A 13,321-nucleotide genomic window follows, 5' to 3' on the forward strand; every position below is an offset into this window, starting at 1 on the left:
TTAAAGGATGGATCCAACTTTGTAAAATGTCAAATCTTGATTTTGTTCATAAAGCCTCCTCAAAAGTTCACTGCGTACGATCAAAACATGTATGTTATGCTCATACAGCTAGGCATTGAAGGTTATTCATAATTGCAGTCTACTACATTTTATGTTATTCGCCAAAACGAAATTGTCGAGCACTTGATTACACAACAGAACAGTGTTTTATATTTCAATTGAAACGAATTCAACGAAATGATACAAATAACGATAGTAGTATAATAATAACGATAATTTAAAATGATATAATATAATAAGATTATATACAATATATGATATAATATTTTGTTTTGAAACAATTCATAAACAGCATAAATAATGACAAAAACTAATTTGACAAGTTAAATTTAAAATTTCATCCTTGTGTGTGTTTGTGTGTGAGTGGAGGTGGTGGGGGTATGATTAATCCGAAATATCAATGTACAATGTATCCAGTTTTGTTAAGATTGATTTGTACAATATGAATTTGATTTGAGAAAATAATTATATATATATATATATATATATATAAGCAAGTTTAGTGAAACTGCAATTTCTGACAGTGCTCAACTGTAGGAGCAACTCATATATCTATATACATATATATATATTGTAATGATATAGTGATCGTGCGAACAGTCATGCGTGTCTCTTTGACTACTCTGTACCCTGTCTTCAGAGTGCCCCCTACCACCAACATCATGTATCAATGTATTCAATTTCTATCAATAATGGAGAGTGGGGAATTAGAATGTTGCCGGTTTTAATTGGTTATCTAAGTTCAGAGAGAAAGAGAAAAAATAACTGTGAAAGAAACATAGAGACAAACAAACATGAAGAAAGAGCAAAGAAAGAAAGGAGGAAGAAGGAAATACAAGGAACTAAGAAAGTTATATAGATAGAGAGAGAGAAAAAAAAATATATAAAAAAGACAGAAATACAGAAAGAAAGACAGAAAGAAAGAAAGAAAGAAAGAAAAGAAAAAAGTATAGAAAGAAAAACAAGAAGAAAGGAAGAAATCCCAAACCCTTGATGAAAAAAGGAAATTGTTCCACGATTTACTGTTCCATGTAATCACTCTAACCTCTCATTTTCATCTTCGTTTCTTCACCTTTTCCATACTTTTTTAACTCTTCTTTTTTTACCCCCCCCCCCCCCCCCCCCCCCCCCTGTCTGTCTGTCTGTCTGTCTCTCTCTAATTCTTCTCCATCATTGTCTCCACCATCATCATTACCGTCAGCACCATCCTTTTCATCTTCATTGGGACTCTTACTATTTGAAATACATGTATATCCCTACAGATATCAAATCGTCATGAAATCAACATTAGAACCACGTCATTTGGACACCCTCCTTTCCCATGTGAATAGCACGACAATACTTATTTAAACAAAAAATTACATATCAAACTTTTTTGTTTTTAAAAATACTGGACTAAATTAAGGAACTATAAATCACGCAAAATAAATGAAGCAAGTATCTTTGTTGGTATAATGTAATTTCATATTATTAGCTTTAGTTTTGTACAATTTATACAAAATGCATTATTTCACACAATTACAATTTACAGCATAATTACAGAGTAATATAAGAGTAAAAATATATCAACTTAAGATGCAAAAAAAAAAATCATGAAAATCACCTATGGGAATAGTGAAAAATTGCCCTTTTTCGTCATATCTGTTACATTTTCTTATCACTGTCTTACAAAATAACATTCAAAATGAGTTTTAGAAATTGATAATGTGAGCCATAAGGGCGTAACTGTTATGAATATTACAGAGACCTCATGCCCTCCTCGCTCTCCACTAAGGATATCATAAAACACTTCAATAGTCACAATAAGGAAATGTTTGCTTAGTCCTCTGTCATGGATAACTGTAAATTTACACAATTTATAAATTAAATAGTACTAATTTCATTTGTTTTTTGGCAAATGCAAATGCAATGTCTGAACTGACAGTGTCATATCATTTGCAACAAAAGCCACAAAAGCATGAACCGAGATTAAAATTAATGAGCTGATGCCCTTCTGGGCCTGGTTTCATAAAACTTCTCATTAATAACAAGTTTAAATAACTGTGATAAGCTACTGAAATCATGGTATTTGATTGACTGACAGCAAATTTGTCATAGAACCCCTAGCATTCATTATAAGCCAGTTCACGGTTGCAGTCCGAGCATGAGCAGATAAAGGTCATTGCAGAACAAAGTTTGAAATACACGGTGACGAAATACTGGATACGTGCTCATAAAGTTACATGTACGTAATCATTATTCACTCATGCACAAGCAGTGCACTCCATGATACACAGGTGAAAGTATTCTTTGAAAATGGGAAACAAAGGCTATTTATATAGCACCTCCATCGCTGTAGGAGGGATTATTTTAAAATGTACAAAGTGGGACCTCTTCATGCTTTGAAGATCTGTGGATATTCAGGGTCATTGCAGTAATGTGCTAACCATGAACTAGTCTATTGATAACAAATTTTATGAAACAGGGCCCTGGCTCTCAACAGATCATATGACAAGTGTCAGCACTGAATGTTAATGCATTCACTAGTCAAATTATGGTCACTATTCATAAGCACAGATATTGGAAATGTTTTGAATGACTGTCATTTCCTACAGTATTCTCCCACTTTGTGAATGCGCTCAAACATATAGACCATTTTTGTAATGCGAGGTGATGTTAGGTAGGACTAGGACAAGCCATAATATTTGTCCTATCTGGCAACAACTAATGTATGCAATTCACATTCTGACTATTGAAATACAATTATTCGTAACAGGTGAATGAAATACTGTAATAGGTAACAAGGCACACAACAAAGATTTGTGCATTAAATTTGATTACATTACGAAAATGGTATATGACTGAACCTCTGCTAACATACTGTAGTAATATGGGCATTATACTATAAGCTGGTCCATAAATATGTATTGTTAATTGACATTTAGTATGTATTTGTTTTTGCTATGTTAGATAGAATGGGAAATTAATGGAAGCTGGCTTTTATCAAATCCAAATGATCTCAAACCATAGCCATTAGTCAGCTGAAGCCACCGTACATTCTTTGATAAGACTGCATCAGCATGTCATTGGCTAGTTGGACACTAGAGCAGGTTTGGCTGAACTTTTATGACCATTAACTTTGAGACCATTGTCTTGAGGTCAACATGTCTTCAATACACCGGTTAACGGTTACATCAGTGCACATGCGCAGACATGGGCGCCATTTTAATTGTATTTATGCGTAAATTAAGATTGTGCCGATGCAAATGATGATGTGCGCGCACAACGCAGCGCGTAGGCAGTGATGTCATCATAATTTGCATGGGCGCAATCTTAATTTACGCATAAATACATGACCTCTAGGTCTCGAATTACTCGCGAATTAAAATGGCCCCCCTAACCGTAAACTGGTGTATTGTATAAGGAACACAGCCGGCTTAGTCCAAGCCTAATTATAGCAGATATAAGCCACTGGTCTGTAAATGATGTCAAGTAAAAGCTGCTGGTTTCTTAAAGCTAGTCTGTTTTTCAATAACACAGCATTGACTCAACTTATGACTAGTGATAAGGCTAAAAGTCAAAGACGTCGCTTTCTTGAGCATTGGTTCAAGCGTTTGTGAGCAACATTCTGTTAGCACTAATATCTCGGTACTACTTATATTTACACAGCTGGCTAACCTGGCTTACTTCCAGCAAAGTTGGTATTAGATGAAAATCAGAAGTTTCTACAAGTCAGATAATGTTTTTTTTTCTCCAGAGCACTGCATTAGCAAGATGCATACCTACTCTTGAGCATTTGTTGTGGCCTTCTAGAGCGATGTTCTAGAATCCGTTACTTCTTGGGATTTTACATATACTGCTGGCTTATTCCCAGCCCAAATGATCTCAAACATATAGCCACTCACCAGTCAGTGGTGGCCAAAGCCCATTGCTACAAGTGAAGTTAGCCTTGGCTTCCTTGGGCATTGGTTTCAGCCTTTGTGAGCAGCTTCCTGGAATAAGCGATGTCTTGATACTTTGTATGTTCATACAGTTGGCTTACTTACAGCCAAAATGAACTCAAAGCAAAGCCACTTGTCAAACACGACCACGGTCTGTTCTTTGATAACACTGCATCAGCACAGTTCATTGCTACAAGGACGGCTTAGGCTTGGCTTTCTTGGGCATTTGTTCCAGCCTTGGAGAGCAACTTTCTGGGATCCATGATATCTTGGTAGCCATCAAAAGACTCCACAGCTGTATAACATGTTAAAGACAGTAAAAAATGAATTGACAAGATGATAGGAAAACAAGGTGATTCTATTGGGTGAACCATTTTATAGTACTAATAGTGAAAACTGAAGCAGGGCCCGCTAGCAGGAGTGATAACAAACAAACTCTAAAATTAAGAATGACCACAACATTCTAGAATCTTTACATTAATCCAAGATGAACTATGGTGAAATTGGTTCTTCATGCAGGTGGGATGTATGCATTAACATATTGATTACCAGTCAGTTGTAGTAGATTGGTGGTACTTTTATGCTTCCGTAGAATTATGCTCATGAGCCTTTCCACACTGAATTCTCAGATTCATAATATTAGTTATCATTATCAGTGATATGCAACTACTGCTTCCATGAGTGTGTTACAAATCCTCTTTGGTACTGGTACTGGTGAATTGCCGTTTGGTCAACTACCAATTCGTCTTCTATCCAATTAGTCTATGCCCATATTGTCTATACCCAGCCCGTCTAGTATCCACATAGTCTAATAATCATTTGGTCAACTTATCATTTGGTCTAATGACCATTTAAGCTAATAGCTATTCAGTCTAATTTCCATATGGTCTAATCTCTAAAAAGTCTACTACTCACTTGACCTATTGTTCATTTAGTCTAATAACCTGTTAGGCGAGGCGTCAAAAATAAATATACCAGCCAGCGGCAGCTAACTGCACTTGTGCGTCCTGGCTGCATTTTTTAAATTAGCTCAGCCGGCTACCGCTGGCGGTAGGCAATGGCATTCAAAAGCATGCGCCGGCTGCCGCCTTTCGAATGGAAACCGAGCCTCAGATCCCAGCCTGGCGCAAGCCGGCTGGGCTAATAAGTGAAAAATAATTGCCTCAGCCAGGCTTCGGCCGTAATTGCAGCCTCGATGCGCCAATACGTGAGGCGGCAGCCTGCTGGTATCGATATTTTTGACGCCTCGCCTTAGTCTAAATCCCAGTCTGTCTAATGCCATTTTCGTCTACTATCCATAAGATCTAATAATTATTAGATTATTATCATTATCTATGATTAAATGATTGTAAGACCATATGTATAGTAGACGGGCTGGTGTATACCATATTGGACTACCGGTAGACTAATTGGGTAGTAGACTAACTGGTTGTAGACCAAACAGCAATAAACCATTGGTACTCACCAAATATCTCAAGTTCGTGTTGGAGATAACCCTCCATTGAATCTTTGTACTTCATCATCTGTTTGCCAGTCTGGTGTACTTTGGCAATCTGTTTTTTTTAATAAAAAAAAAGAAAGAAATATAGATACAATACAGCATTGTAACTTTAAACTTGTTTCAAAGAGAGCCTTGCAGGAATTAATTGCCTACTATGCCCATGGCTAGCTCACACCATAAAGGTAACAACTAAATTATTCATGCCTCTTGGAAATTTGATGGTTTTTTGTATCTTTCGTAAGTCAAGAATGAAAAGAAGACTGGATGAATTAAGGCCTTTGTTGAATACTTTTGGATGAAAGCTTTTGAAAAGCTCATATTCTCAAGAATACATAAATTGGGACTTTTTTACACATACTTAAAAAAGTACAAAACTTGGTAAGGATATGAATAATTTAGTTGTTAACTGTATAATATTTGGAAGCAAAGAAAAACTTTATTTTCATGTAAATATTGTTCCATGATGCCTAACTTCACCAGCGAGAGCAATTTGTGTGTATCCTTTACAAGTGTGTCAGGGTGATCTTATTTATTACTTCCTAGAAAGATGCAGAAGCACTAAACAATGCTGCAAAGTCATGTGAGGATAGAAAAAGGTGTACTTGTGGAAATAAAAGTACATACCAGTGGAATAATGCACTCAATTTTAGACACAAGTACTACAAGTACTCCTTTTAACCAAATTAGCTCTGAATCAAACGACTGGCCAAGGCACGCAGACAACTAATTTACAAACACATCAAATCTACCCATAAAGATGTCTCAATTTAAAGGTATAGACCAGTTTTGGATACGGCCCCCTCTCAAAAAATGAAGTGGAAGCTCTTATTACCAATCATGTGAAAGAATATGTTTTGACTAATACAGGATGATACAAATTTTGCTGGGAAACCGGCTACTAATTGATATATTTGGTAAATTATTGCATCTATCCGGACTGGATAGAAACGCATAGTCCCATATACATCTTTCTGTGTACAGTGCTTGTAACTTTACCAAGACTGGGCCAAATTTCTTATCATCTTGATGATTCCAGAACCTTGCAGTGCACACCAATACTTATATGCAAGATGATCAACCTTTTCTGATCGATTAAACAATGTTTCTTTCACAATGCAATCACATCACCCAAACTGGTCTATACCTTTAATTTTCTGGAAAGAAACATGCATAAATATACATACATTTACAGTAGTATTAAAACTGGTCCATTGAACATGATTAAAGGCCCGGTCACACAGCCTTTCGCGTCTGTATCGCGGGTAAAATTTCGCGATTTTTTTTTGCCCGCGGTTGCCCGTGGTGGAAAATGTGCAAAATTGGCTTACCCGCGGTTTACCCGTGGTATGCCCGCGGAACAGACGCCGGCGACTGTTCCGCGTCCTTATCGCGGGTGAAGCGCGGCGGTACCGCGGCCTACCACGCTTACACGCGGTACACACGCTAATGCACGTGATAACAACGCGGTACAGACGCGGAACAAACGTGCTATGACCGTGCTCCACCCGCGATTACCCGCTAAAATTTCGCGTCCTATTCCGCGTGTAACCACGTCTTAACCGTGGCCGTAGCACGTCCTAGCACGTTCGTTCCGCGTCTGTACCGCGTCTTTACCGCGTGTGTACCACGTGTACCACGTGTACCGCCCGCGATTACCCGCGGTCTAAATTTTTGGGCAGCCCAAAACTTTTTCGCGCGGCCAACCGCGTGTGAATTTCTTACCGCGTGTAACGACGGGTAAAGTACGGCTGTATCGTGTCTTTATCGCGACCTCAAAGCGTCCAACAGCATCTGCTTCACGGGCAGAAATTTTTGGCCGTGATTCGGCCGCGATACGCCCGTGGAGGGCTGTGTGACCGGGCCTTTAGAAGGTTTACCTGTAGAGCCGTTTCCTCGGCTGAAGTTTTTGTCCATTCTGCTAGGCTCCCAAGGTCTGGTAGGTCAGCCAGTAGCTTTCTCTGCTGGATGGTCAAGCTGTCCGGAGCCTTGGACACTGTGGTAGGTTCTGACGATGATGCAGCGATCCTATGTAATAACGATAATAACAATTGGGTCTTATTTACATAATATATGGTCGCCACTTGCCATATATGGAATTGGAGTGGGAAATAATAAAATGTCACCTCAAAATTTCAGCCATCATATACAACCATGTACATTACACCATGAGGTTTTGAAGGGAAAAAAACAATTTACAAAACTTTGAAATTTTTTGCTGAATATAACAGTGTGAAGAATGTACTAGACAAGTCAACAAGGATAGTTATGTGGGACTAGAAAACATGTGAAGAAATACTTGCTCTGAGAAACCATTTCTACTTACCGGTTTATAAGAGAAAATTTTCAAAAGCAATCATTCTCATGTTGCACTGCTATATGGAATATGAATGTTAGAGTGTGCACAGCGATATACAGTCAACAACTAAATTATTCATAACCCTTGTGAATTTTGATGTTTTTTTGTTTTTTTTGTAACTCAAGAATGAAGAGTGGACTGTACGAATTAGGGCCTTTGTTGAATAATTAATATCTCACATTCTCAAGAAACATAAATCGGGACAAATCAATTTTTCACATATGTAAACAATCACAAAACTTGTTAAGGTTGTGAATAATTTAGTTGATAACTGTTAAAGTAGATATTCATTGACTTCAAAAACTAACTTTATTTTCATTATTGCAAAGTTGAAACTTTGATTCGACAAGGTTATCAAAATTCAATGCCTTTATTCATTGACTTTAAAAACTAACTTTATTTTCATTATTGCAAAGTTGAAACTTTTATTCGACAAGGTTATCAAAATTCAATGCTTGGAAACATTCAAAGTAATGATTATTATAAATTACAACACGCTTAAATACAACCCTGGCATAGCACCTGAAGAGCTCTCCGAACGCTGCTGAGATGTGTGAAATCATAGTATGGACATGATTTGCACAAGCAGACGATGTCCCATGACATCTAACACATTATCAGTGCCTGTGTTTTCATCTTCTCTTGAGTTCTTTCTCTTACTTCACTACCATCAGGCTAAACGTATAATCTATTGCCTCACTCTAAACCCGCACATGGTTTTATTTTGATGACAAATGCAGCGATACAAAAGTAAGGGAATCTGTCGCTTGTAAACAAAATAAGACGCTATTGTATATTCAGCTGCACACACCACGGTATGTTCAGCGTTTCAAGAGGGAACAAATGCCGTCCTTATTATCATTCCGGGGGCTTTTCAATTTGAAAGTCTGGTTTCTTTGATTGTCATTTAACCCCTATCCTGAGTATTTACAAGCAAAAGGTTTTAGTTATCAGAATCGGGTCATATCTCCTTTTGAATGGCTTGACATGCCATTACATTTATATACACTAAACTCATTATAATTTGACAAATAATAGCTTTGCATTATATTCATTCTTTATGGAATGTCATCTGCTTGGGTAGTATTGGTCCATATAGTGACGTCGTTAAAACATCGTTATTTTTCCAGTGAATCTCTCGTATATCCCAGCTGCAATGGAGATGGTTGTATTTGTATTTTTATAAATCACCCGATATGTAGTTGACCTAAAACTTGTACGATGGCCATCTGTTAGCTTACCAGTTTCTAGTGATACATTAGTTGACATATTTGTGATTTTCTTTGAATTTCACCTTTAAAGGGCAAGAATGAAATGGCCATAGCAAGCTGGACCTTTGAACTTACTTCTCAGCATCAAGGGTCGACTGCGTGTGGTCCTGCTGTAACCTATCCCACTTCTCTCCTTCTTCCGTCAGTCTTCTGATATGAGACTGCATCTTGATCAAGACTTCATTCATCTCCAGGTTGGATGGATTGGGCTCCAAACTAATGAGAAAAGAAAGGTGTCTAGTGGATAAGTCACCCGACTGCAGATCACAAGGTACGAGTTCAATGTCCTTTGGCAATACGTTAATCTACATTTGCCACTCTCCACCCAGGTGTAAATGGGTACATGATATGCTTTGAGCGCTAGTTACTTTGGCAGCTCGGCAATAACCAGGGTAATATGTGTAAAGCGTCATGAGCGTCAGAGCCTGGCAGATACCGTCGCTATATCAGTACAAAACATTTACTAAAGGAGGAGGTGCAGTGGCTCAGGAGTAGAGCAGTGTTCTTGTAACCGGGTTAAAAACCAAGTCGATGCGTTCGTGCCCTTTGGTAAGGCATTACTCCTCATTACCATGTCTATTGGAGATGACTTAAAGCTCTTAGTCCCCTGGTTGCTAATACTTGCAAGCATATTTATACATGCTTTATTAGCAGTCAGGTAAAGCAATCCTCAAACATACAAACATCGAACAGCTTCTTAGAATAAGCCAGGGTTATATAATTTATTTTCGAGAGAGGGGGATGGGGTGGCTCCAGGGCTGGGTAACTTGGTATTATTAACCATTACAGGGCCAAATGTTCACAAACATCAATAACAATTAACATTTGTGAGTCAGTTTTTTAATTACAAAATAGTTCATCAATCATACTTTTATTCTCTGGCACCTTTACAATTCAGGACCTGATTTTAAAATTTAGGAAGATAAAGACAAATATTTCTTTATCCATAAACACAGTTTATAACACCTTTGTAACTGAAAATGATGGCATACATTTGAGTACAGGTAGTATCAAGCTTAATCATAGACTTAGTATTCAAGTATTGTATTCAAGTATAGCATTCTCAATATCCCGTAATTTTACCCCAAGGTACCATGCTTCTAAAGCAATGTGATAAATAATTCTCAACTCTGCATGGTCAAAACATTGATCTGTGTAGTGATAAAATGAGAACATAATTTTTCATACCTATTTTTCTTGCATGCATGAGTGAGGATGCCAGATTTAGCCACATCTGCTAGTGTGTCTTCAAAAGCTTTCCTCACTGAAAAGAAAAGAAGGGGAGAAAAAGAAAGAATAATTGAAATTTTATCGTGATCGCAGGCGCGATAGCTCAGTTGGTAGAGCAGTGGTCTCGTAATCTGGCGCGCCCGGGTTTGACACCAAGATGATGCGTTAGTGCCCTTTGGTAAGGCATTAATCCGCGTTACCAGGTCCCTCGGAGAGGACCTATGCCATGGGTCCTCTGGTTGCTTAATAACAAGCATTGACAATGCTTTCTTTTAATAACAGTCAGGTAAAATAACCACCACTACACACACACATAACATTTAGTCCAAGTCTAAATCTGATGTTTGTTCTCTAGCAATGTTTTGTCTGTTTGGAGCCAGAAGGGTGCTAACTCATGTATGTACAGAGTTGAGGCCTCTAGCTCTGGACAGACAATTTGCACAAGGCTGCATTCAGTCAAGTGAATGTAGTTACATGCAAGGCGTGGAGTTTAGCTGGATTAAACTTGATCATGGTTAAGGCCGGTTAAGGATAACGTGCGATATTTGGGATAGGTTGAACTTTAGAATTCTGATTGAGTTGTAAGTTAAATGTGGATCAATTGTGACCTAAATTATATGTCATACAATTTAAGAAAAAAAATCAATGACAGTGGCAAACAATAATAACATAATTATGTACAAAGTGAGGCTTAAATTTAATATATCAAATATATATAATATATCAAGTGGAATCCACAATTTTAATTACTCTCAATACACAAGTCCTTTACAAATCACCCCACACAAATATATATATATATATATAATGGGTTACCGGTACAAAGAAATCATTGAAAATGTGCAAATAAAAACTAATTATTGAAAATACCTCAAATATACAAGTAATCAATATACAATGACAAAAGGAGTTAAGCAAATACACAGTTTAATGATTATCAGGTACTTATTACCTATCACAAAAGAAGAAGAAAAAGAGAATAGGCAAATTCCCGATCATCGTTTAAATGATTTGACTGCTTCTGGCACACAAGTGCACATTCTTCTGTGGATATTCATTTGTTCTCTTTAAAAGAATTCACCCCACTTTATACAGCTACTGTACACAAAAAAAAAGAAAGAAAACTACTCACTTTTACATTGTAGCTCACTGTCAGAGTCAAAGAGAGGTATCTCAGCCATAAGCTTCTGCATGGTATACTGAACAAAACATGGAAAAGAAAGAGACAAAATAAGACATAAGTATCAATTCAATTCAATTTTATTTGTTCAAGTTAAAAACATGGAAATGTTACGTGGGATTTTTACAAGCAATGAAAATACATACCGTATTACAAACATCAATAGCATAATTTATTTTTTTTTTAAATTGGAAAAGGGTAGATTGTGATAAATATATATAGACGTTGACATTTTAGACATTAACAAAGTAAAATTACCCATAGCACGAGCACTATCGAGTCAAATGGGATAGAGGTGAATAGAGGAAGAAGGACAGTAGATCGAGGTGGAAAGAAAAGAGATGAGTCAGGAGAAGGGGAAGGATATATAAAGAGAAAGGGAAAGAGAGCTGTGAGGTAAAGAACAGAGATTATAGGGGCGGTTGTAAGCAGAGAATGTCATGAAATGATAAGAGAATTGAACAAAAAGATTATGAATTCCCACTATCATAAGTAGTTAAAGGAATAAGTGTAGGTATTCTGAAAAATGATATGTATTCCTGCCCTTTGATGTACAATATTCCTTACAGGTGAGAAAGGTATCTTGTAACGTGTAAAAGAATTTATGTAATATTCTTTCTACATCTTTTCAAAGGCATGCTTTGGAGGAACAAAATTTTTTTGCAACTTCAAGCTTGTTAGGAATTTATTTTATTATTAAACAGTGACAGCCAGTTAGTTTTTTGGCTGATGGATGTCTCATTTTTGTGATAGGCATGCTCTATGCAATGCAAAAAGCATAGAAATCTACAATTGAATTAGTCTTAGCAATTATAGACTTTTGATAGATATACCACCCCCCCCCCCCCTTCATACAATTTCCACTCAATACAAAGCCTGATTAGCAAATATCTGCTCACATACCTCAAACTTGACTGCTGTAACTGTTCCAGTCTCTTTTCTTCTGGGATATCTGTTGCTATTTTCTGATGGATTTCTGCAATGGGAACAAAATATGGAATAAATTTTATCAGAACAAAAGTACAAAATACATGAAACACACACACACAATAATGCCTTCGGTGGCAGAGGCATACCAACAAACAAAAACCTCAAAACAAACAAACAAAAATAAAAACCAGCTTACGTTTTGAGGTCTATCTAAAAACCCACTCTTTTACATGCAGGTTACCGTACTAGCATACATGTATAATGAACCACACTTCTTTTCTTAAATAGATTACCAACTTTCTCCCTCATTGAATATTAAAGATATAACTCTGATTAAATCAAATGCAATAAGAACTTTAAACAAATCACGAATGACCCACCTGAGCTTTCTATATTAACTGGGGCAAAGACTTCCGCGAACGCGATCGCATAAAACTTGAGCGCCGCTTCTGTCTCTTCTTATGCTTCGTAATCGTTGACATAACCTGATGGGAAGGAAAGAAAACAAGAAAATAATTTAAAGTCAAACAGTGTTTTGTATTTTCATTACAGATATCCAATGGATATACAACCGCACCGTATATCAAAAAGAAAAAGCCATGTTATATCAATGGATTAATTCACACTTTTTCATGGATAAATATTTCTATTTCCTCAAATTAGGCCAATATCAGTTTTATTAATTTACAAATCTTCTTTATCCTTATCTCTTCCTCTTCCCTTGATTTGAATTTTCTTTTCTTTAGCTTGATTTGTTTGAATGTAAAACCAAAGGTATGTTAGTTGTTTTAAGTCCTCTGGATCATTTTCAGACATTATTTGATACATGTTATTTTTATACAGTTGATGCCATAACATAGTAATAAATAGTTT

General features: G+C 36.8%; 1 protein-coding gene across 1 annotated transcript in view; it reads right to left on the reverse strand.

Moving 5' to 3' along the window:
* Positions 1 to 2,969: 2,969 nt before the first annotated feature.
* LOC100890536 (kinetochore-associated protein DSN1 homolog) overlaps positions 2,970 to 13,321 on the reverse strand; it is a 15,030-nt gene continuing 4,678 nt past the window's right edge. The window contains exons 6-10 of the mRNA XM_030997819.1: positions 10,297 to 10,372; positions 9,184 to 9,324; positions 7,359 to 7,506; positions 5,446 to 5,533; positions 2,970 to 4,275 (exon numbers count right to left, since the gene is read on the reverse strand). Of these exons, the coding sequence (XP_030853679.1) occupies positions 4,184 to 4,275; positions 5,446 to 5,533; positions 7,359 to 7,506; positions 9,184 to 9,324; positions 10,297 to 10,372 (545 nt within the window). The 3' untranslated portion in view covers positions 2,970 to 4,183. The remainder of the gene's footprint in view (positions 4,276 to 5,445; positions 5,534 to 7,358; positions 7,507 to 9,183; positions 9,325 to 10,296; positions 10,373 to 13,321) is intronic.

This window comes from Strongylocentrotus purpuratus, unplaced genomic scaffold, assembly GCF_000002235.5.
Source record: "Strongylocentrotus purpuratus isolate Spur 01 unplaced genomic scaffold, Spur_5.0 spur5_scaffold_4, whole genome shotgun sequence".
NCBI classification, from domain to species: Eukaryota; Metazoa; Echinodermata; class Echinoidea; order Camarodonta; family Strongylocentrotidae; genus Strongylocentrotus; species Strongylocentrotus purpuratus.